The sequence below is a fragment of the Octopus bimaculoides genome, chromosome 16 (assembly GCF_046866305.1).
Source record: "Octopus bimaculoides isolate indiv1 chromosome 16, ASM4686630v1, whole genome shotgun sequence".
Taxonomy (NCBI): Eukaryota; Metazoa; Mollusca; class Cephalopoda; order Octopoda; family Octopodidae; genus Octopus; species Octopus bimaculoides.
In genome coordinates this window covers 27,624,452-27,651,208 of record NC_142943.1, presented here as the reverse complement: position 1 = coordinate 27,651,208, position 26,757 = coordinate 27,624,452, and the positions used below count along the sequence as shown (strand labels likewise).

Here is a 26,757-nt window from a genome sequence, read left to right as displayed (position 1 = left end):
GGTGGCAGTGGTGGTGGCAGTGGTGGTGGCAGTGGTGGTATCAGTTGTCGTTCTTTCTTTCCTCTCTTCCTCCCTCTCTTTTTCAGGAACAATAATGGTGATTTCTTGGTTTTCTATATTTTCATGGTTTTCATTGTTTTTGTTGATGATGGTGGTGGTACTGCTGTGAAGAGGGGCAAAATCAACATTGTACTGGCTGTTACAACAGCCAGAATCACTCCCCTTCACACTGGACACCATATTGTTTTCCGTAAAAATGAAAAACAAACAGAAATTGTTTTGCTTAAAAAGGACTAAAAGTCCAAAATTCGCTCCTAAAAGGGGGAACTTTTAACAAAAGAACCCCTTCTGCACACCAAAAGGGGGTCAAGAAACAAAACAGTTTAACACAACAGTCAACAACCTTCAATAACATGCAACAAAAATTCCAACTGATGGAGTGCTCAAAACACATCTAACCAAGACAAGAATAAGAACAACAACAACGATAATAATAATAATAAATGCAGTACACCCCACCCCACTGCCCTAACCACTGGGTCATTGCACCTCCACATCTCAGTAGTTATAGATGCATTGGAAACTATCCCTAAAGATCTGAACAAATTGATAGAGGAAACAAGCATAAAAGCCAATTTAGTACAGCTCCAGATAACAGTGTTATCAGGAACAGCTAGGATGCTTAGGAGGTTTTTTGGCAGTTAAAGTTATTTGTTGTTGCCCGAGGTTAGGATTTTTATTTTTCTTACTGTCTTATTGTTGTGTGCATATGAAAATAATAATAATAATAGCAATAATAACAATAATAATAATAATAATAATCATAATAATAGAAAATGTGGGTGTTGGTGTCAAGAATAACAAAAGAAAAGATCCATGGTGGAAAAGAAGAATACAGGCAGGGTTAGATATGCTCTTGAATGGCATTTCTGTGTTAGACCGAAAAGAGAAAGGGGAGCTTAAAAGCAAACAAAAGTACAGGGCACTGAACTGGAAGTATAATATTGAAAGAAAGGGCCTGAAAGTGCTAATGGAGGAACTGAAGCAGCCCCTCATTGCAAAGAAAGCAAAGATGGTAAAATACGACCAAAGAATAAAGGGTTACCAGCCGAATAGGTTATTCAGAGTAGATCAGGAGAGATTTTATAAAGCAATAAATGGAGAGTGTACAGATGAAAAGTTGATACCAGATAACATTGAAAGTCAAAGGTTTTGGAGTGACATCTGGAGCAAAGGCAAGGAGAACAAGAAGGATGCTGAATGGTTGCAAGAACTGAAACAAACGGTAGTCTGTCTCAAACAGGTAGAACTAGTCATTTCAGTTAGGGAAGTGAAGGAAATCAGCAAAAAACTGAGCAACTGGAAGGCCCCAGAACCAGATGGAGATCAAGGCTACTGGATCAAAAGATTTGGTGAATGTCATGCACGAATAGCTGCACAACTCAACATCTTGTTTCACTAATTAGATATGAAGCAGGGGTAATTGCATAGACAGTAGATGAACAGCTTAGACAGAAAGACAAGGAAGTTGCTGAAGAGATATGGGATACTCCTCTCAAAAAGTGACACAGACAGACTGTATGTACCAAGAAAAAGAGAGGGAAGAGGACTGATTGGATGCAGACACAGCATTAGAGCAGAAGAAAACAATACAGCATGGTATGTAAAATCTGCCAAAGAACCACTATTATTAGAAGTAAGAAGGTCAGGCTTGTGTAGGATGAAAGATTGCAAAGATAAAGCACTGTACAAAGACTTGAGAATGAATGAAACTGGAAATAGGTGGATAAAGAAAAGAATGCATAGACAATTTCATAGGAATGTTGAAGATAAGACAAACAGAAAAAGATGGCTCTGGATAACTAAAAGTGACTTAAAACTGGAAATGGAGGCTCTAATCTGTGCTGCCCAAGAGTAAGCATTAAGAACTAATTACATTAAATACAGAATAGACAACACAGCAGAAAGTGATAAGTGCAGAATTTGTGAATAAAATGGTGAAATTGTATGGCATATTACCTGTCAATGTACGCCACTAGCCCAGAAAGAATATAAGAGATGTCATGACAATATAGCAAGGATTGTCCATTGGACACTTTGCAACAAGTATGGACTTGACAGAGCAAAAAGTGGTATAACATAAACCTGAAGGCATCATTGAAAATGATAATGCAAAGATCCTATGGGATTTTATGATTCAGTGTGACCATGAGATTGAGAATAGGAAACCAGACAATGTTAATCGAGAAAGAAAGCAAACGATGCTGGATCATAGACATAGCATGCCCAGCTGACAACAAGGTATGTGATAAGGAAGAAAGAAAAGTCAAGAGATATGACAGGTTACCTTGGGAGGTTAAGCGGTTGTGGCCAATGAAAAAGGTGGTAGTAGTACCAATAATTGTCGGAGCCCTGGGAACAGTGAGCAAAAATCTTGAGAATTACATGGAACAAATAGGTGCTGCAATAAGGGTGGAGTACTTGCAGAAAACAGCACTACTTGGAACCGCTCGAACATGCTAGTTGGTGCTTGAAAAATAAGGGGTGTTATCTTAGTTCACTGGCAGTGAACAGCTGGCATCGTAGTACATCTCCAGCATTAGAAGCTGTGCAAAGACAATAAATAATAATAATAATAATAATAATAATAAGGGAACAGGCCCAACTTATGGGTAGTATGAGCTTTGCAGTCTTGGTTGACAATCTTAGTAGATATATTGTCTCGATAAAAATACTGGTTAGTGGCTAACTTTAAAGCACAAACCTAATTATTTACATTAGTTACGATTGACGTATATTTGTCCTCATCTTGTTTGTTGTTAACACAACGTTTCAGCTGATATACCCTCCAGCCTTCATCAGGTGCCTTGGGGAAATTTCGAACCTGAATTCTCATTCCTAAGGTATTTTTCAATATTGTTATTATTATTATTAATCAGGTCGCTGCCTGCAATCGAACTCAGAATCTTGGGTTTAGTAGCCTGCCTCTTAACCACTACACCATATGCCTGTGGGCAATTATGGAGTGAATTTTAGGGCTTATAAATCTAATATTTTTCTATCCTTAATACCAGTTCCCATATGCTACTCATATTTGCACTCGGTCTGCTTAGGAGGTTGTTGTGTCCTAGCATATGTGCTGCTTTTTTTAGTTTTCGTATTTTCCAGTGGTTTCTCTGTCTATCATTCTAACTTCATCCCACAGGGGGAGGTGGTTTCTATTTTTCCGTACCTGATCAGCTATACACGATTTATCAATATCGCCTCGTGTCACAGTTTTGCGATGTTCCTCTACGCTTATTTTGAGGGAGCAGCATGTTTTGCCTTTGTATAACCTACCACAGCTGCATGGGATGGAGTACACACGTTCTTAGTTATATTCTCTTCTATTGGTGGTTTTACTCGAAGGAGATATTTGCAAAGTGTTGTATTACTCTTGAATGCTGTCCTGAGCTGAAGTTGAGGTATTGTCCAGTGAAGGTTGGCTTGCGGTATACGGATGTCCTGAATCCATACTTGATACATGTTATTAATATGTCCAGGAATGCTAGCTGATTGTCTTTTTCCTTTTCCATTGTGAACTGTATGGATGTTGAGTCAGTTGTCTGTACTTCATTGGTGTAAAGTGATCCTTGTTCTTGATCAAAATCTCTGACAACAGACTCCCTTAATTCTCTTCAGCCATATGGAACTCCTCCACAAGCTTTTTCTGAAAGTAAGAGTTCTAATAATGCTTCTACGAAATTTATATCTTCCCAAATTATGCAATGGGACAAGGTTGATTGTGAAGACATTACCACCTAATGTAACAGAAGCTACCATCATCAATGGATGTGCCTCAGGGCAAGAGGCTTTTATTCCAAGAATTCAAATCAAACCAACAGACATGCCATTTGAGTTCAAATAAACAAAATTCCCAGTGCGACTTTGCTTTGCAATGTCTATCAATAAAGTTCAGGGCCAGTCTTTGAAATCTACTGGATTGCTTTTCTCATGGTCACTTTTAAGTTGGTAACTCCAGTGTAGGTAGTTTACAATACTTATTTATCTATGCTCCAAACCAGAAAACAAAGAATGTTGCTTACCGAGAAGCACTTAGATAATTTCCTTCAACATATTGAGTAGATTTTATCTCCTTTCATAAAAGTGGTAAATTTTGTATTTTCATTAATTATTATCATTATTATTATTATTATTATTGCCTTTGCACAGCTTCTAACACTGGAGATGTACTATAGTGTCAGCTGTTCACTATCAGTGAACTAAGGTAACACCTCTTATTTTTCGAGCACCTTCCAGAGTATTCGAGTAGTTCCAAGCAGTGCTGTACCTGCAAGTGCTCCATGCTTATTGCAGCTCCTATTTGTTCCATGTACCTCTTGAGATTTTTGCCCACTGTTCCAAGGGCTACGACAATTATTGGTACGACTGCTACCTTTTTCATCGACCACAACTGCTTAACTTCCCAAGCTAACCTGTCATATCTCTCAACTTTTCTTTCTTCCATATCGCATACCTTGTTGTTAGCTGGGCGTGTTATATCTATGAACCAGCATAGTTTTCTTTCTCAATTAAGACTATGTCTGGCTTCCTATTCTCTATCTTGTGGTTGCACTGAATCATAAAATCCTACAGAATCTTTGCATTTCTATCTTCAACGATGCCTTCAGGTTTGTGGCCGTACCATGATTATTATTATTATTATTATTGTTATTTTCATTATTATTATTATTATTATTATTATTTTGCATTATGAATTCAGAATTGATTTCCCAATTAAAGAATAAATTGTATCCCAATTGAAAAAAAAAAATCGAATTTCAAATAACAAATTTCTGTATAATATATTTTGCTTTTTTCTTCCAACATATAAGGAAAAATTTCATTCCCAGGCAATACCAGGTGCCTCTGCTAGTATATATATATATATATATATATATATATATGTATATATATATATATATATATATATATGACAGGTTTATTTAGCCAGAGGGGAAGCAGATAAGAAAAGATTTGCCAATGTTCTGCGCCGTGAGGACCAAAGACTCGAGGTATTTCGTGTTGCAAGACAGTGTAGGAGAGAGAATAGTGATGTTGTAGGAGAGAAATGTGTGCGCATGGATGATGGTACGCTTGCACTAAATGAGGCTGCAAAGAAAGAGTTCTGGAGATGCCACTACGATAGATTGCTTAATAAAGAGAATGAATGGGAGAAAGAGAGCCTGCCGTATGTCGACCCAACAAAGGGACCAGCTATCCGAGTTGACAGTACCAGGGTAGATAAAGCAATTAAGAGTATGAAGACAGGGAAAGCCCCCGGCCCATCAGGAATCACTGCAGAGATGCTCAAAATATCTGGCAGTGTTGGCTATAGCCTAGTCACCCGTATTACGAACCAGGTGTTACACGAAGGAGTCATACCCAATGACTGGTGTAGCAGTACCATAGTAAACTGCTACAAAGGTAAAGGTGACGCTTTAGATACTAATAATTACAGAGGCATCAAGCTGTTAGATCAGGTTATGAAAGTTACGGAGAGGGTCATAGCCCAACTAATTAGGGAGCGAATCAATTTAGATGAGATGCAGTTTGGGTTCGTGCCAGGTAAAAGCACCACTGATGCCATATTTCTAGTGAGACAGCTGCAGGAGAAATATCTAGCCAAGGATAAACCTCTGTACCTGGCCTTCGTTGACATGGAGAAAGCCTTTGACAGGGTCCCCCGATCCCTTATCTAGTGGTCAATGAGGAAACTTGGGATAGAAGAATGGTTAGTAAGAGCTGTGCGAGCCATGTACAGAGATGCTGTCAGTAAGGTGAGGGTTGGAAATGAGTACAGTAATGAATTCCGGGTAGAGGTAGAGGTCCACCAAGGTTCCGTCCTCAGCCCCCTCCTATTTATCATAGTCCTCCAGGCGATCACAGAGGAATTCAAGACAGGTTGCCCCTGGGAGCTCCTCTATGCTGATGAACTTGCACTAATTGCGGAGTCACTATCAGAACTAGAGGAGAAGTTTCAGGTGTGGAAGCAGGGACTAGAATTGAAGGGCCTTAGAGTCAACCTAGCAAAAACCAAAATCCTAATAAGTAGGAAGGTAGATAAAACACAAACCCCTTCAGGTAGATGGCCCTGCTCAGTATGTGGAAAAGGACTAGGTAGTAACTCTATAAGATGTACCCGGTGCAAGCTATGGACACATAAGAGGTGCAGCAATATCAAAGGCAGGTTAACTAGCAAGTTAGTTTTTGTTTGTGGCAGATGTTCAGGTGCAATAAACACTGTAAACAAACAGGAAACAACTTCTATCTCATTCCAGGGAGAAAAACTAGAGGTAGTCGATAGCTTCCGCTATCTGGGTGACCAAGTTAGTAGTGGGGGTGGGTGCGCTGAAAGTGTAACTGCTAGAATAAGAATAGCCTGGGCCAAGTTTAGAGAGCTCTTACCTCTGCTGGCGACAAAGGGACTCTCACTCAGAGTAAAAGGCAGACTGTATGACGCATGTGTACGAACAGCCATGCTACATGGCAGTGAAACATGGGCTGTGACTGCTGAGGACATGCGTAAGCTCGCAAGGAATGAAGCCAGTATGCTCCGCTGGATGTGTAATGTAAATGTGCATACCCATCAGAGTGTAAGTATCTTGAGAGAAAATCTGAACATAAGAAGCATCAGTTGTGGTGTGCAAGAGAGATGATTGCGCTGGTATGGACATGTGGTGAGAATGAATGAGGATAGCTGCGTGAAAAAGTGCCACTCCCTAACAGTTGAGGGAACCCGTGGAAGAGGTAGGCCCAGGAAGACCTGGGCTGAGGTGGTGAGGCAAGACCTTCGAACATTGGGCCTCACCGAGGCGATGACTACTGACCGAGACCTTTGGAAATGTGCTGTGCGTGAGAAGACCCGGCAAGCCAAGTGAGATCGTTGCCAGGGCCCCTGGACTGGCTCTTGTGCGGGTGGCACTTAAGATGTACCATCCTGAGCGTGACCGTTGCCAGTACCGCCTGACTGGCCTTGTAGGGTTTTCCAGCGAGATCGTTGCCAGTGCCCCTGGACTGGCTCTTGTGCGGGTGGCACATAAAAGACACCATTTCGAGCATGGCCGTTTTCGTGCGGGTGACACGTAAAAGCACCCACTACACTCTCTGAGTGGTTGGCGTTAGGAAGGGCATCCAGCTGTAGAAACTCTGCCAAATTAGATTGGAGCCTGGTGTTGCCATCCGGTTTCACCAGTCCTCAGTCAAATCGTCCAACCCATGCTAGCATGGAAAACGGACGTTAAACGATGATGATGATGATGATGATGATGATGATGATGATGATGATGATGATGATGATGATGATGATGATGATGATGATGATGATGATTATATATATATATATATGTATATATATGTATGTATGTATGTATGTATGTATGTATATATATATATATGTATATTTGAAGTTAAGCAACAAAAATTCAAAAGGTTATAGCAGTACGTACGTTTCGTACAAGCTCCATTTATTCATGTAGTGAGAACACCACAGAAAATACAATGAAAATGTACTCCTCAGCTGCATAAAGGAATTTCATTTTAGAAAGTCATTTTGAAGTTGTTTGCAAAAAACAAGAGTAAGAGAAGAAAACACATCTCAACTATGCCGCTGTTTCACAGACAAGTCACTTACTCTTGTTTTTTGCAAACATCTTCAAAATGACTTTCTAAAATGAAATTCCATTATGCAGCTGAGGAGTACATTTTCATTGTATTTTCTGCGGTGTTCTCACTACATGAATAAATGGAGCTTGTACGAAATGTACGTACTGCTATAACCTATTGAATTTTTGTTGCTTTTCTTCAAATTTTATTCACCAAATCTCTTGATTTTGTTTTTTGGTTTTTATCCTACCAAATTCTGGTGCCTCAAGCATTTTAAGTACCACATTTAATCTTTTGATTAAATCTATACTATTATATATATGTTTATATATATATATATATATATATATATATATATATATATATATATATATATATATAAATACATATATACATAAACAAGGATAAAATCATGTGAATGATAATATCAAGTGGCCAACATGCTATAAAACCTTGTGGTTAAATTATATTAAAATAATAATTATATAAATTATATAACTATATAAGGGAACAGGAAAAAACCCTGTTTGAACATGTAAGAATACACCAAAAAATGCTATAAAACTACCTTTAGCTCCTGCAAAAATATGGGTTGTAGATGAGCAAATGAAAAATACAAAATAAAACTCCACAGTTAATTGTAGTGATCCAATTTCGAGATTAAAGCAGAAAAAATACCTTATTTCTCATCCTCAGCACAATATTCAAAGAAACATAGTCACAAATATTTATACATACCCCCAGGAAACAAATTCGTACAATCATGTGCAAACATCCACGCTTATGCTTCAAAATAAAGTCAAATTTTTAATTTTCATTTCAGTCGTGTATTTTGTAAACTGAAATAGCCTCAAAGCAGTGCAATTCCAATCTGGAGCATAAATATTTTATTTATAATGTTTTTTGGCGCATTCTTACAACTTGTTAGAGTAGGATTTTTACCTGTTCCCTTATATACTCTTTTACTCTTTTACTTGTTTCAGTCATTTGACTGCAGCCATGCTGGAGCACTGCCCTTAGTCAAGCAAATCGACCCCAGGACTTATTCTTTGGAAGCCTAGTACTTATTCTATCGGTCTCTTTTGCCGAACCGCTAAGTTACGGGGACGTAAACACACCAGCATCGGTTGTCAAGCACACACAGACACACAAACATATACACACACAGACACACAAACATATACACACACATACATATATATGACGGGCTTCTTTCAGTTTCCGTCTACCAAATCCACTCACAAGGCTTTGGTCGGCCCGAGGCTATAGTAGAAGACACTTGCCCAAGGTGCCACGCAGTGGGACTGAACCCGGAACCATGTGGTGGGTAAGCAAGCTACTTACCACACAGCCACTCCTGCACCTATAATCATATAATTTATATATATAATTATTATCTTAGTATAATTCAGCCACAAGGCTGTTATGGCATGTTCGCCACTTGATATTATCATTTATATCACTGTCATGCTGTTTTTGATGCTCTGCATTTGCTGTCACACTCTGGAATTAGCTTATCTCGGCCCACTTGTTCTGGTCGAATATATGTTAGTGTATTACTGTTTGGTCACGTGCCTACCTCCAGTGTCAGCTTTCCAAGGTGAATCCTCATGTGCAAGCACCCTTGATCATTTCAATCTACAGGACACCAGATTCCATCACATTCACATCGACCTGGTTGGTCCTTGGTCAGTCAGTTGTGGATTTACTTATATCCTGACCTGCATCGACCAATTCTACAGATGGCCTGGTTGCCAGAGCCTTCATCTCTGGGTAGCTAGCTCACTTCGGAGCACCCTCCAGAATTACCACCAACCATGGACACCAGTTTGAAGCTTGTCTGTTTCGTGAGCTTTCAAGATTGCTCAAAGTTCAGCACATCCACACCATCCTGCCATGAATGGGATGGTGGAACAGTTCCATCGCCAGCTTAAAGCTGCTATCTGTGCTGCCCCTGATCCTCATCGTTGGTCTGAGTTTCTCCCCATTGTTCTGCTGGGCTGCTGTTAAGGAGGATTTAGGCTACTCCTCCACTGAACTCTTGTATGGCACCACTTTGGCACTTCCTGGCCAAATGTTGGTACCCGTCAAGTTACTGAATGCAGATCCTGCATCTTACGTTATGCGACTCAGGTCATTCTTTGCTAACTTGCCACAAAATGCTTCCTTGTGATCAGCAGTACCTCCAGATATTTCTAGTTGGACTCATGTATTTGTAAGAAATGATGCCGTCAAAGGACCACTCACACCTCCTACTCTGGTCCTTATCATGTTCTTTGGAGCACACCAAAACTGTTCACTGTGGACATTCACAGAAAAAAGACTGTCTTTATTGACAGAGTTAAAAAAGCTTTTTCTGAAACATTTAAGCCACTTGCAGACACACCTATCATTCCACAAACACCATCTCCACTCACCAGAACACCAACTACACAAATGCATTCTTCACCCTTCTGGCAGATCAGTTCATTGGCTGAAGAAATTGTCTCAGACTCTTTACATTTCTTAACTTTGTCTTGCCGGTAACTGTTCGAGAGATTAGACTTACGTGTTATAGACACAACACTCATATTTCTTCTCTTTCTGTATCATTGTGTATTTTCACATATTCACTTACAAAGAAACACTTTATATATGTACTTACACAGCATACACACATCTTTCAGCAAGATTTTTGTATAATACTTTGTTCTGTTTGATTGGACACCTTTCTTTCCTGAACATTTCTTTCTTTGTACACATTTGCATTGTATTTTTCAACTGTTTTGCCATAGTTTGGATTCTGTGTATCACACATTTTGTTCTCTACAAGAACAGACATTTCTTTCTGCTTGTTTCCTCTGTGTTTCTACACATGCATTGTTCATACAACTGTTTTACCATGTTTCATTTTTCTGTGCCTTTCTATCGCACACATACATTTCGCCCACCTCCATTTTGTTCAACTGTTTTCAGTCTAAGGAAGGAGCGCAGGCACAGTTATCTTCCCTGACAAAAGTTGTCTAAATAGCTTGCCACTAGGTATCACAGCATGTAACTTTGAAGTTCCAGGGACTTGGTTCTTCCTCTTTGTCACCGGAATCAGTAGAGTTCAAGGACGTAAACTCCTTAGGTCTTGCATGAGGCACACAACAACCAATAGTCCTTGAGTAGCTATGATATATGATACACAGAAGCTGAACATGGCCTTTCACTTGTAAATACCTTTTGTGATTTATTCAACTTGTATATATTTGTGACCTGGAGTAAAAGCATTTAAAAGCTACAGGTTGGCTCTGAGAATTCAGTGTATCAGTATCTAGTACATATGAATGTAATTAGAGGTGTTAAGAGAGTGAGAGAAAGAGAGAGAGAGAGAGAGAGAGAGAGAGAGAGAGAGAGAGAGAGAAAGAAACTCATTCAGAACATTAACTGGTGAATATTTTAAAAACTTTTCCTTATGGTAATGTTCTGGATTTTCTTACAAGTAGAAATGTCATCATCATCATCATTATCTTTTGATGTCCATTTCCCATGATGACATTGATGGACAATTTGATAGGAGTTGGCAAAGCAGAGAGCTGCACCAGATTCCAATTGTCTATTCTGAAATGGTTTCTATGGCTGGATGCCCTTCTTAATGACAACCAATCTACAGAGCATAATTGGTGCTATTCATGAAACACCACCAAAGGTGCATTATATGTGGCAACAGCATGGGTGGTTTATACGTGGAACTGGCATGAATACTTTATATGTGGCCTCACCACAGGTTCATTTTATGTGAGTGCCAACATCTGCAAGTTTGCAAGACAAGGACCTCTCAGCTGAGAAATAGAGAGAGTGGAACCAAGGGATTAGAGTATGATGGGACATCTTAGGATAAAAGTAGCCCACTTACTATCAAGTGGATACTTGGCTACCTTGGTAGGACAAGGAAAGAGTTAGAGAGAGAGAGAGAGAAAGAGAGAGAGAGAGAGTGAGAGAGAGAGAGAGAGAGAGGGCCTGACCACAGGGAACAGTGAAGGGTAGTATAAGTAGCACAGTGGGGTAAGACGAGGATGTTCCTTAAAAGTGTGAGAGGAGATGTTTTGAGATAACAGAAAATAGCAAGGGATGTTGAGAGGAATTGGAGAGGCTGGGAGGTGGGTATGATAGATATGTGAAGGCATGCAGAGTGTGTGGACAGGTACATGAGGGAGAAGGGAAGAGAGATCAGCAGTGGATGGTGGGTGTGTGAAGAATATGGGTTGAAAGTTTTATCTTATGTTTCCATTTTGTATACATTTCAATTATTTAACAATGAAATCCAATAACGTATGTTACCCTCATACTAGGTCTTAATTAGCACACACACTCATACACATGTAAAGTAAAAGTTCTTACCTAAACATGGCAATTAATAGATTGAGAAGTAAAATATTCGTTAGTAAAACATATACACACATCAAAATTGTTGCACTATAAGTAGAGATTTCAGTGGGACATGTGCTGTTGTTTGCCTTACAATTGGGATTTCCTGAAACAAAGCAAATGAAGACATTAGATATCTTAACAATTATAATAATATTGTAATAGCATCTTAAACTTTTACTTTAGAAATCTTCCTCTCAGTAAGGTGTTGGCAACATGATTTTTGTGCAATGTTGTCAGACAGTTATAAAATTGTAGCCTGGTACTGTTGCATGAATTCTCTATCGCCGCCATCTGAATGTTTTTTATTATACCTAATGCACCTACTACAATAGGAATTGTTTCTGTTTTTAGACTCCACATTCTAGTTACCTCTACTTCCAGATTTTTGTATTTTGAAAGTTTCTCCAATTCTCTGTTGGTATTGATACATCAATTAGAAAGCATTTTTTTTTTCTTGGTGATGTCTGACAACTATATCTGGCCTATTGGCCTTAGTTTCTCTATCTTTGTATATTGGCACACCCCAGAGTAAGGTTGCTTTCTAATTTTCTGTAACATTTTCTAGCATGTGCCAATACCATCTTTTTTCTGTTGTTACTCCATAGCTTCCAGTGTATATAGATCCCACCTTTTTCATGTCTATGAATATATTGCTTCTTAGCCAGAGACAATATGATTTATTGTTTCTTCTCCATCTCCACATATTCTGCAGTTACTTGTTATTTCTTTTCAATACATGGTTTTGGTAATTTCTGGTGGGAAGGCTTTGGTGCTGCAATTAAAAATCCTTCAGTCTCTGCTTCGAGTCCTGAGCCTCCCTATCATTTGTGTGTTGTATCATATCTAGTTTATTGATTCCTAAGTATTTGTATGCCTGGCTTTGGCCTAATCCTCTTATTTCATTTGCTTTATCTAGTGTGTTGTTGCTACTCTTAACTAGTTTTCCTCTTTCCATGGTTGCTTAGGCACATTTTTCTAAGCCAAATTCCTTATTTATTTCTTTGGTAAATCAATGTACTGTCTGTAGTAATGCTTCCAGCTGTTTATCATTTGTAGTGTACAGTTTTAGATCATCCATATACAAGAGGTGGGTGATTGTTTTGCCGTAAGAGTTATACCCACATCCAGTTCTATTTAGCATGTCAGACAAAGGTGTCAGTACCAAGAGAAAAGGAATGGAGAGAGCGTGTCTCCCTGGAATATTCCTCTTCTAATGAGTCCTTATTTTTATGAGTCCTTATTATTATTATTATTATTATTATTATTATTATTATTATTATTATTATTATTATTATTATTATTATTATTATTATCATTATCATTATTATTATTATATTGGGTGGTAAATTGGCAGAATCGTTAGCACAATGAGCAAAATACATAGCAGCATTTTGTCTTCACATTCTGAGTTCAAATGCTGCTGGGGACGACTTTGTCTTTCTTCCTTTTGGGGTAGATAAATTAAGTACCAGTGGATTACTGAGATCAACGTAATCGACATAATACCTCCCTCAAACTTTCAGGCTTTGTGCTTATGATAGAAAGGGTTATTATTTTCATGATCATCATAATTATTATTGTTATTATTATTATTGTCAAGGGAGCAGCACATGCCATCAAAGTGACATTGGGGTAAAGTATACAAAGCCTAATATACTCATCATGACTACCCATCTGATAAGGGTACATCAGTCACATGCATCACAACCATATGTGCATGACATGGTGATTTCATATCAAGATAAATAGCACATGACTTTATAGGTAGGGCTCAGTTAGAATTTTCTTCAGGTCAAGTAGCCCATCCCACTCAAAATGTTCCTGAATAATGGTTGTTTTAGGATGATGACCAAAATACCCATGTTTCCAGATGTGAAGTTTTCAAACCTCAAAGAACTATGATGCTCCCTCACTACTTGTGCTTGTAATCAGAGGTGCACATTCTGTCAGTCTCTAAGAGACATGCTCAACTGGTTAAGGTCAAACAACTGACAAGCAAATCTGTGGTATTGAGCAGAATATTTGCTGTAGCCCATCTTTTATACCAAGAGAAAACAATGTACATGATAACACCTCCAATCAGTTAAGATCAGAAGCCATGAGAACCACTTATTACTATTATTATTATTAGGCAAGGCAGTGAGATGGCACAATTGTTAGCTTGAAGGATGAAATGGTTAGTAGTATTTTGTCTGTGGCTACGTTGTGAGTTCAAATTCCACTGAGGTCTACTTTGCCTTTCATCTTTCGGGATTGATAAAAAAGTACCAGAGAAACTCTGGAGCCAATGTAATCAATCAATCCTCTCTCCTAATATTTCAAGCCTTGTGCCTATAGTAGAAAAGATTATTATTATTAGGCACAGATGTGCCTTCAGATGTTTTTCCAAGGTCTGTGCAGTGCAACGAAACTGTTCTGCACACACTCATTCAGTGTCTGTGCATTGCTGGCTTAAGGAGTTATGTCAAGTGGCTACTGTCACATGTGAGACGGATCCATCTGTTGGCCTTGTCCCTAGTGATGATTGCCCTACTGCTCTCCTTTAATTCAGCAGACTATGCAGTTTTCCTTTGCCTGCTGAATGTGGCAAAAGAGGTTGTCTGGTGGACAAGGCTGAAAGGCATGAGAATAGAAACATTCCTCCTTGGTAAAGACCTCATCGACTTTTTCAAGTGAAGGTGGGAGGGGGGATGTGCTATTCTTGTGTGAATTTATCAAAATGAGAGGGAAAATTGAGAAAATGTCAAGAGTGAATGGTACTTCTCTAAGTGTAAACCTCTGAAATGGAGAAAAGAAGTTGGAAAGGGCACTTGTCATTGATATTCAGGGAAATCTTAGATGATGGGGTTCCTCGATTATACCTAGAAGTCCTCCTGTATCAGGATAGCCCCAACACTATCACTCCTTTCTCTTACTGTAGTATGCTGTGTATACTTCCCTTCTTTTAATATTTGCCATATATACTCTTCATTCTTACTTTTTCTTTTAATCATTCCATTATATGTAAACCTCAACACTTTTCATGTGTCTTTGTATTGTCCTGTACATCCTTTACCCTGGTGGTAAATAAAAGAAATCATTATTGTCAGCAGTCTTCTTCTTCTTCTTCTTATTATTATTATTATTATTATCATTATTATTATTATCGTTTATTTTTAATCTGCATGTTTGTTACAATCATTTGCCAAGACATACTCAATGTCCTAGGGTGAGTGAAGGATAAGAGGTTTTACAGTATGACTGAAAGATTGGGGAGTGGACATGGCAGGGGCATCAGTGAAATATCTTTATGTAATGTAACACAGACATTTAAATGGATAGGGTTTTTCTAAGGATGTGGGCAGTACTTGTCAGCACAATCTCTTGGATTTTTCTGAGACATGGTTCTCCAGGGATATTATCTAAATGTTTTTGACATCCCTTTTTCATCATACCTAGGACACTTGCAATAACAGGAACAATTCTAGCTTTAAGATGCCACACTTTTTGTATTTCATTTTCCAGGAGCTTATATTTACTTAATTTGTCAAATTCCTTTACAGGTAGATTTTTATCAATGGGAACACTTACATCCATTAGTCTACAAGTATTTTGTTCTCTGTCTTTAATAATTATGTCTGGTTGATTAGCTTGGATCGTTCTGTCAGTGCTGACTGGAAAATCCCAGAGGATAGTGACATTTTTACCTGCAACACCTGACTGAGGATGATGTTCATAAGTAAGCAGGAGTGCTGATTTTGTAGTGTCTACAAAATGTTCCAATGTAAATATGGTCCTACCATATCATTTTTGTATTCTTTTGGTGTCAGCACAGGACATCCCAAGACGATCTATTGTTTCATCAAATGTGTTGCAGAATCTGCACTGGGGCAAGAACCGTTTTGAAGATCATTAGCCTGGTGGGTTTCGTAAGCAATCTTTGATCTCGTGCTGCCAATATGAAACCTTCAGTATCCGCTTTCAGTCCAGAACTTTTCAGCCACTGATGGGTTCTTCCTTGATCTACATCAGCATTTTGACTTCAAAGTATATGCTAACCGTCATTATTATTATTATTATTATTACGTTTGGCTTTTGCTTTGTACTTGTATAAGTTGACTCCAAGTCTCACCCAGAGACCTCAAAAGAACAAGTTAGAAGTTCAAGTTGGTGTTATGACTAGGGTGCCGAGAATGTCTATGAAAATACAATTTAGAAGTTTGTTTTAAAAGTAATTTGATCATAAAATGATAGTATGATTTTCAGACGACAGTAGAATGTATTTGCTATTATTGTATTTTGCAAAAAATAAGACAGAGCATATATTAATTTTCACTCTGAAATGACACACAAAGGCTTATTTTAAAGTGAATTCATATTTTTTTCATGTACCGAAAAATGACATTATGAAACAGAAAATTACAAAATTACTAAATATGCAGAAATTATGCAAACAATCTACAGTTACTTGACAATTTACATGTTATTTTACTCAGAAACTCATTAACAACAATTTATTCAAAAACAGTCATGTCATTGTCCTCTGAAATGTCATTGTTCTGCAAATCACTGGATTTCAGAATTTTTGCGGAGTTTTCGTGTGACACCATTTCTTGCAGAACTTTTGTCCTCAATCTCTGATATTGAGCAGCAGAGGTCTCCTTAAATGAGAAGCTCTTGTCTAGGTAACATGCTCATAGTGCATTGGCAACACAGCTGTCTGTGATTTTGTTCCATGAATTCATCACACAAGTCACGATCTCTTGCAAGGCTGGGATTCACAAAATTTCCATGCTGATTTCTCACTATTCTGATTTCAATGTAGTCATTGATTTCCATGCATAAATGGTCCTTGAATAATTTATTTATTGCAATGTCAAAAACCATTCGGAGATCCAAATTCTTTTCTTTGTGTAAAACAGTAAGATTCTTGCCCAGTGATTCCTCCACTATTCCTTTCTTGTACTTGATGGAATAACTCTTCTTGCACTCATCTTGTCTTGGGGTGAAAATGGCCTGACAAATGATTTCCCATTCAGTTCCATCATGGTGTTTACTGAGAGATTTTTTTGTCTTGAAAGAAAATGTGTACTTTATTGTTCTTGCATCTACTGACCAGTACTGACCACAGAAGGAAATGTTACATGATACATTTGAAAGCTCTGAACAAGGGCTGTTGATTGACATATAGCTTGGCAATATTTGAGTTATGAAAGAGACACCAGGACAGATTTTGTGACATTATTTTTAGCCACCAAAAAGATATTTTGAACAGTGTATACATCGCAACAAAGTGGTTTGAATCAATATGAAGAGGCTGCTTGTTTCTTTTGTCTGTCTGCTGCTCTCAACAATTAAATTCATCCTGAAAAATCATGCAAGGTCTTATTTTCTGGGGACACATGATATGTACATTTAAAAATATTTTAACACTGTTTAAGATTAAAATGTCTTTGGTATTACATAGACAATCTATTTTGTAGGATATGAATAGTTTCTATGAGCACTATTTTCTGAATTTCTTCCATTTTTGGATTTCCTGATATCTGGGATAGGTAGCAAACGATTCCTTTTGCTATCATTCCTAGGGCACCTATGACAACAGGTATTTTTTTGTGTTGAGCTTTTACCAATTGTTATTTCAAGATCTTTATACTTGCTCAGATTTTGGTAAGTCTTAACAGATACATTTATGTCGATTGTGACAGTCATATCAATGAGGAAGCATGATTTTTTACTTCCTTCTATATAATGTGAGATGTGATCATTTCAAGCACTGGTTAGTGTTCCTATCAGATTTTATCATGGGTCAGGTCCAATTCTTTGCAAATTACCCAGTAAATATACTGTGCTGCTCTATCATTGCTGTTGAGATACTCTGTAGGTGCAAGAAGGCTGTACATGGAGACAACATGATCGATAATTGCATTTGTTATTTGCATACATGACATGTTGGTCTACTGCCATTCTTTAAGATGTTAGTCTGGTAGCTTCTTGTAAGTAGGCCTTGATTTTGGACTGCTATGATAAGCCCTTCCGTCTGTGATTTTAAGCCAGAAGATGCTAATAATAGCAGTTCTGTGTCATTTTTTACATTCCATGCTATGTTGTTTTCCTCTGCTCTAATGCTGTGTTTGCATCCTATAATTCCTCTTCCCCCTCTTTTTCTTGGTACATACAATCTGTCTGTATCACTTTTTGTGTGGAGTGACCCATATGAAGTTAGCAACTTCCTTGTCTTCCTGTCTAAGCTGTTTACTTTGTCTACTGTCCATGCGATTACCCCTGCTCTATATCTAAGGAGTGAAACTGCCCAAATGTTGATAGCTTTGATCTTATTCTGTCCATTTAATTTCGACTTTAGGATCAGTCTCAGTCTGCGTAAGTACTCCACCTTAAACTTTTCTGTCATTTCTTTATCCACCAATTTATCCATTTCCAAAACTCCCAGTACTTACAGCCCATCTCTTCTATCTGCTTCATAACCTCACCCGACGGTATTGTTAGCCCGTCCATACATTTGATCTTGCCTCTCTTCAAGTCTAACACACCACACTTTCTCAGTCCGAATGCCATTCTAATAATTGGCACTGAAAGTATACACAGTATCAACGAGGGAACTGACTTGGGCTTCATCTTTGCCATAAAGATTGAGATCATCCATGAATAACAAATTGTTGACTTTTTGTTGGTGGTTTTTGAATGCATACCCAGCTTTTGCTTTCCTCAGAATCAGTGTCAGTGGTATCAAGCACAGTACAAAGATCAGTGGAGACAGGCAGTCCCCTTGGAAGATGCCCCTCCTGATTTCTACTGTCCCTAATCTTCTTCTGTATGCAGTCAGGTTCATCCTCCAATTTGCCATACTTTCTCCAAGCAATCACTCAACATTCACTGCAGTACCAGATAGGTTCATACATTCCATAATCCAAGAATGTGGAATCTTTTCGTACACCTTATGATAGTTGATCCATGACATGCCTAATTTTATTTTTCTCCTCTTGCCGTCTCTAAGTACAGTTTTGTCTATCAGGAATTGATCCTTGGTACCTCTGGACTTACGCTTGCAACCCTTCTGTTCATGTGACAAGACTCCATTTTTTCAAAGATGTTCATACATTGACTCCGCGAGTATTCCAGTCAATAATTTCCACATAAGTGGCAAACAAGATATCAGCCTGTAATTGTCTACTGTATTGCCTTTTTCGATGTTTTTCAAGCACAACACAGTCTTATCCAATGTCAACCACTCTGGTGTTACTTGGTTGGCATTTAACAAGGTGTTGAGTTGCACAGCTATTTGTGCATGATATTCACCAAATCTTTTGATCCAGTAGCCTTGATCTCCACCTGGTCCCGGGGCCTCCCAGATGCTCAGTTTTTTGCTGATTTCCTTCACTTCCCTAACTGAAATGACTAGTTCTACCTGTTTTGGACAGACTACTTTTTGTTTCAGTTCTTGCAACCATTCAGCATCCTTCTTGTTCTCCTTGTCTTTGCTCCAGATGTCACTCCAAAACCTTTGACTTGCAGTGTTATCTGGTATCAACTTTTCATCTGTATACTCTCCATTTATTTCTTTATAGAATTTCTTCTGGTCTACTCTGAACAACCTATTCTGCTGGTATCCCTTCATTCTTTGGTCATGTCTTACTATCTTTGCTTTCTTTGCAACGAGGGACTGCTTTAGTTCCTCCATTACCACTTTCAGGCCCCTTACTTTCAATATTATACTTCCAGTTCAGTGCCCTGTACTTTTGTTTGCTTTTAAGCTCCCCTTCTCTTTTCAGTGTAACACAGAAATGTCCTTTGAGAGCATATCTAACCCTGCCCGTATTCTTCTTTTCCACTATGGATCTTTTCTTTTGTTACTCCCATTATATTTCTTTTGCTTGACATCAACACCCATGTTTTCTGCTACAACAAAGCTTGCTGCCTTGATCAAATTATTTGTTTCTGTGATGTTGTCTCTCATGAAGTAGACTTCCACTGCTCCTTTCCTGTGCTATGAGATTACTCTTCTTAGTAAGAACTGTATTTTTATCGATATCTCTGCTACTATTTTCTAATACCTGTCTTTTGATAGCTTTGAGCTCTACTTCTATGAACCAACGATTTTTTCTCATTGTTCTAGCTTGATCACATTATCTCTGTTCTGTGAGTTGAAACTTTCCCTTCTCTCTCCAATAACCATACATGTGTTGTCGGTAACCCCTAATTTGATCACCATTTTCATCTACCAGGCTGCTCAGGTAGTAACACTCCATGACCACAGCATTAATTTACTTGCTCCATCTACGCTGTGTGTAATGGTCCCTCTCTGAATATCGACAGGCTGGAGCTGAACCAGAATCTGTGAGCCTACTGGGTGCAATATTGTCACCATCAATGGATTCAGTTTCATTCACAATATTTTGCTTTTTCATTGTCACTCATATGAGGTAGCAATTATCAGGTCGTGCAATTAACAGTGTTTTCATTGTGACATCATCACGAGATGTGTCATTAATCAGGACATGAGGAGATTCCACCCATTTCTTTTCATTATTATTGTTACTATTATCATCACTAATATCACTGATATTGTTTTTATTTATTTTTTTACTATTTGTCATAGTTATATTAACAGACTCAGAGGTTACACAGGCTTATGCAGGGCAGAGGTGGCACCAATTTCCAGCACTACTCACATGAATAGCTGCATAGAAAATTATACTATTTGATCTGACCTTCCTTAGTGATGTTAGTTGTAATTTAAAAGAGATGTAACTACTCTTTCTGTCATGCAGAACGACTTTCCAGAGAGTCCATTGCTCACTTGTAATCTTCTTCGGTGAACAGGCTCAGCGTATGAAGACTAAGATCGTTGCTTTTGTCCTTATTTTGGTAGCTTAACTATTTTTGTAGCAATAACTTCTTTTTTCAATGTTGTTTTTTTGTCACTAGCTAGGCTATGTTCTCTAACCACAGGTTCTAAGAGGGTGGTAGATTTTTCTTACTTCCTGTGCCGTTGATATTCTTGTATCAGTTGTTGCTGTCCTTCCTCTCTTTGCTGGGCAGTCTTCTTCAGTCTTCTATTGCTATTGTCAATTACTGCCTTTATTGTTGTTTCTATGTGTAGTAGCAGCAGTGGTGGCAGCAACAACAACAATAGCAGGGGTGGGGGTAGTGGTAGTAGTGGGAGTTGGGCTTCAGATTCTTGTGCTATCAGAATAGTAGTAGCATATTATTATTATTTTTATTATTATCATTATCCCATCACCACCACTACTATTGTTATTTTCATTATTACTATTTCCATTTATTATTAAAAGGTTTTATTAAATTTCTATATTTTCAACTTTTATCTTGTACTTGAGATATAAATATGTGGTAGTTGAAGGAAATAGTTGGGGGTAGAGTAGCAGCGTGGTGATTAGATCAAATTCTACAGGTCTATAAATAGATTTGGCAGATGGTGAGGAGGTCAGCAATAGAAGACAAAAGAATCTTTGCCCCCCTTTGGGTCAGTAGATGTCAAATGCATTTACTACTATCATCCAACAATGGGAGCGCTGAACTTGGCCTTGAAAAGAAGCAATTCACCCTGTTTTATTTGTAATTACTGGTAGAAAAAACAACAACAACAATAATATATATATATGGGAAGATCCGTTTTAACGATGCGTCCTGCCCAACTCTTCGAAACGCCGGTGTTAAAACGGGGGTAGCTGATGAAGGAAAATGTTCTCTATGTGGCTTGTGTGTTTTCTGTAATCTGGTTATTATTATTTTCTTGTCTACGTTTTGTTTGCAATGTCCTGTACCCAGATATGCACCTATATATACAGGTAGACGTAGGTATGCACATACCTGTACGTATATATGCATATACTCATTTATCATTTGTTTATATATATATATATATATCTGTAAAAATATGTGACACTTATTCAGTAGCCATGATAAAACACCGAGTTTCTGATGCCATCATATCATGTGTGATATTGAAAGATGGCTTATCTGGAAAGGCAGCTTGGACCCTACCACATGTCTAAATTCAAAGACTGAACTCTTCGGATCATGTCCGCATGTGACTAAATATTTGTTACGTTTTTGGTCCCCCTGAGGCTACAGATTGGACTTGCTTCCTATTACATATATATTTTATGCCTCTATAATTATTTCTTATACTTTATATATATATTTTTTATTTATATTTTTTAATATTTTGTGCTGATGGGCGGCACTGATAGGCTTCCGTATTAAGTTCTTTCACCTCTTTCACTTTTTTCACTTTTTACCTGAATCTTATATTTTTATTTTTTATTTTTATATTTCGATATTATAATATATTTTTAATTATTTTTAGGTTTCTACATAGGTATAGGGTTAATGGTTTTTGTATTTTCCCACATATAATATTTCTGTTTTTTCCTCCCCTCCAAACCTCTTTTCCGTGTGCTTATAGACACGCACAAGGAACAGTATATGAGCGAGGATACGTGCGCACGTAGATATAAACGCATGCACTTTGAGGTATGTGCGTGCGTGTATGATATACGCAAATTTAGACGGGTTTTGACACCACACAGTAATTTCCCTTTGTTTATGTTTATGGATGCTTATTTCCCTTTGTTTTCGTTTCCATAACGGTTTTTCAAATAGAACCTCCGGTGGTTGGATAACTGAAGAGATGGTTAGAGTGGAACACCGTCCGGGCATCGGAAACTCGGAGTTTTATCATGGCTACTGAATAAGTGTCACATATTTTTACAGATACATTCCTCTATTTGCACAATATCGAGGTCTCTTTTTTTGTTGCCACTCCTGCTAAATATATATATATATATATATATATATATATATATATATATATATATATATATATATACTGATATTCACGTCACTGAATTTTTTGATTTCTGAATTCAATTGTGTAGTTGCAATAAAAGGTATGTTTACATATTTGGGTAGTCAGAGAGAAAAGAAAGATAAAAGTTTCACACAAGATTTAATATATTAAAGTTTTAAAGTTTTCTTGAGATGTTCATTTGTCTGTCCAGTTGGAGAATACAGTAGTGTTTTTGTAACATTATTATTATTATTATTATTATTATTTTATGTTTGACTTTTGTTTTGCATTTGTACAAGTTGGATCCAAGTCTCACCCAGAGACCTCAAGAGACAACAAGTTAGAAGTTCATGTAAGTGTTATGCCTAGGGTACCATATATTTGGATTTGTACAGTTTTGTTCAAGTGAATGTTTAAGAAACCATAACAAAATTATGTGTTTGCTTTAAAATTTGAGATCACATAGACAGTATTTTACGTAGGATATGGGCAGTTCCCATGAGCACTATCTTTTGAACTTCAGCCATTTTGGGGTTTCCTGGAATCTGATCTAGGTAGTAATCAGCCCGTTTCGCTGTCATTCCCAGGGCACCTATGACAATAGGTATTGTTTTCGTCTTCAGATTCCACATTTTGCTAATTTCTATTTCAAGAACTTTATATTTGCTCAGTTTTTGGTAGGTCTTGACAGATACGTTTATATCGATTGGGACAGTCATATCAATGAGGAGGCATGATTTTTGTCTGAAGTCTTTCAGTATGATGTCTGGCCTATTTGCGTCTATCTTTCTGTCAGTTTGAATGGTAAAGTTCCAGAGGAGTGCAATGTGATCATTTTCAAGTACTGGGGGTGGTTTGTGTTCCCACCAGTTTTTATAATGGGGCAAGTCCAGGTTTTTGCATATTACCCAGTGAATATATTGTGCAGCTCTATCATGCCTGTTGAGATACTCTGTAGGCGCAAGCAGACTGCACATGGAGACAACATGATCGATGGTCTCATTTTGTTGTTGGCATATACGACATAATGGGGAGCTGCCGTTCTTTAATATGTTGGCCTGGTAGTTCTTTGTAGGTAGGCATTGATCTTGGGCTGCTATGATAAACCCCTCTGTTTCTGATTTCAAGCCAGAGGCCATTAACCATTGGTGAGTAAGGGCTTTGTCAATATCTGCATTATTCGCTCTCTTTGGGTATTTGCCATTGAGAGGTTTTCCATGCCATTTTTCAGTCATAATAGCTAAGGCAGCAATTTTAGCACGGGTTTTCAAGCGCTTAGCTTTTTCTGCAGGTGTTTCTAGTTCGTCTAATTCTTGAATTTGTTGCAATTGGAATTCACTTAGATATTCCTTTGCCTGTTTTATTACTGAGTAAGATGCTTTCTTGCTTTCATATTTTAAGACAAGTTTTAGCATCCAGTCCTCAGAGTTTTTCAGATAGGTGTCTGGGCCAATTGTGGCTACCTTCATTGATAATGCCAGCTGTAAAAGTCCTCGGCCTCCTTCTTTTCTTGGCAGATAAAGACGTTTTATATCTGCCTTAGGGTGGTGCATTCTATGCATTGTCAACAGTTTTCGTATTTTTCTGTCAACATTACATATTTCAGTAATTGACCAGTTAACGATGTTGAAACTGTAAGTCACGACTGGTATGGCTAGAGCATTGATCGCTTCGATCCTGTTTCTCGCGTTCAGCTCTGTCTTCAGTATTGCTCTCACCCTGCGATAACATTCTCTTCTGATCCTTTCCCTCATCACTGAGTGCTTGATATTGTCCCCTTCAATTACCCCTAGGTATTTGTAGCTCTCCGCTGGTTCTAACTCTTTTATGACATTTTGCTGGTCAAGGTTCACATTAGATGTATTTGTCATTTTTCCTTTGATAAAGGTAGGTTTTGCACATTTATCAAGGCCAAATTGCATCCTGATGTCATCACTGAATTGTTTAACAATCGCTAGTAGGCCTTTGAGTTGTTGGTCATTTTTTGCAAAGAGCTTTAAATCATCCATGTAAATGAGATGATTTATATTTTTATCAAATATTTTATAACCATACTGTGCATCATTGAGCAAATTTGAGAGCGGTATTAGGGCTAGACAGAAGAGGAGTGGTGATAGTGAGTCACCCTGGAAAATGCCACATGAAATTCTTACATCTCCAGCATTTAGAGATTCATTGTCATTGTTCAACATCAGTGTGGTTCTCCATGATCTCATACTTACAGATAAAAGGTTTCGCAGAGTAGGAGCTATTTTATACATTTCCAGACATTTCCTAATCCAGCTATGTGGTAGGCTATCAAAGGCCTTTTTATAGTCTATCCAGGCTATTGACAAGTTTTTCAAACATTCTATGTCAGATCTAAGCAGCTTAATTTGGTGTTGAATGCGTTCTTGCCAAGAAGGCTTTTTGTGGGAGTGTTGTCTTTTTCTAATCTTTTCACCACATAGAATCGTTGAGATTCTTGCGGATGCATAGTACAGGTGGTTGAGATCTGTAATATCAACATCATTAGCTGAAATTATATCCTTAAGTGCAAGGCGGATTTTACCAATTATTTTCAGGTTTTGGTTAGAATTGCGAATTTTGGGGAGAGTGTTGCGTTCATTCATACTAGTTTCTTTAATTTTCAGCCATTCAATCATGATTTGATTTTTTAGATCATGTAGTTTTGTTGCGTCGATTTCTGTATGACTTCCTTCATCTATTTGATTTTCACCTGCATTAGTGTTTATGGTTGGTTCAGAGAGTATTTCACTTTGCCTATCAGTTACCTTAACTCTTTCAATCATTACTGTATTTTCATCAGCCTTGGGCTGGTTTATAATTATTTCCTCTGTACTATCTTCTTTAGCTGCAGTTATTATTATTATTATTATTATTATTATTATTATTATTCAGTATTTTTATTTTTATAACGTGCTTTCACTTCACTACTGAGCGCAGCTCTGTGTGCCTTGGTTATGTTCAGTGGTTTGCTGTGATGCTCTTATGGTTACTGTATTGAAAGTGTTTTGCGTAGGATGTGTGCAGTGCCCAGTAGTGCAATTTTCTGTATGTTATATATATTTGTAAGTCCTGGTGTTTTGTTATGTATTTGTCTGAATATTTTTTTATTATACTTAAGGCGCCTACTGTGATAGGAATTGTTTCTGTTTTTAGATTCCACATTCGAGTTACCTCTATTTCCAGGTCTTTGTATTTTGAAAGTTTCTCCATTTCTTTTAGGGAAACGTTGTCATCTGCTGGTATTGATACATCAATTAGAAAGAATTTTTTTTCTTCATGATCTTTGACAACTATATCTGGTCTATTGGCCTTAATTTCTCTATCTGTGTGTATTGGCATATCCCAGAGTATGGTTGCTTTCTCGCTTTCTGTGACCTTTTCTGGCGTGTGTTTATACCATCTTTTTTCTGTTGTTATTCCATAGTGTTGGCATAGCTTCCCGTGTATATAGGTCCCAGCTCTGACGTGTCTGTGAATATTTTCCTTCTTAGCCAGGACTGGGCAGCTAGAGATAATATGATTTATTGTTTCTTGTCCATCTCCACATATTCTGCAGTTACTTGTTATGTTTCTTTTCATTATATATTTTTGGTAATTTCTGGTGGGGAGGCTTTGGTCTTGTGCAGCAATTAAAAATCCTTCAGTCTCTGCTTTGAGTCCTGAGCTTCTCAACCATTGCTGGAATTTTTCTCTGTCTATTTCTTTTGCATTTAGTTTAGCCCAGTATTTGGAGGCACAATGACCCAGTGGTTAGGGCAGCGGACTCGCGGTCATAGGATCGCGGTTTCAATTCCCAGACCGGGCGCTGTGAGTGTTTATTGAGCGAAAACACCAGAAGCTGCACGAGGCTCCAACAGGGGATGGTGGCGAACTCTGCTGTACTCTTCCACCACCAC

The 26,757-nt window shown here is 37.9% G+C and overlaps 1 protein-coding gene across 8 annotated transcripts in view; it reads right to left on the bottom strand.

Annotated features, from left to right (window-relative positions):
• Positions 1-26,757, bottom strand: part of LOC106871768 (uncharacterized) — a 1,221,261-nt gene that overhangs the window by 24,524 nt on the left and 1,169,980 nt on the right. For all 8 annotated transcript variants that reach the window (XR_016244689.1, XR_016244690.1, XM_089364843.1 and 5 more), the window contains exon 81: positions 12,010-12,142. Coding sequence is in view for 6 of the 8 variants with exons in the window: in XM_089364843.1 (XP_089220969.1) it covers positions 12,010-12,142 (133 nt within the window). In the remaining 2 variants the exon portion in view is untranslated. The remainder of the gene's footprint in view (positions 1-12,009; positions 12,143-26,757) is intronic.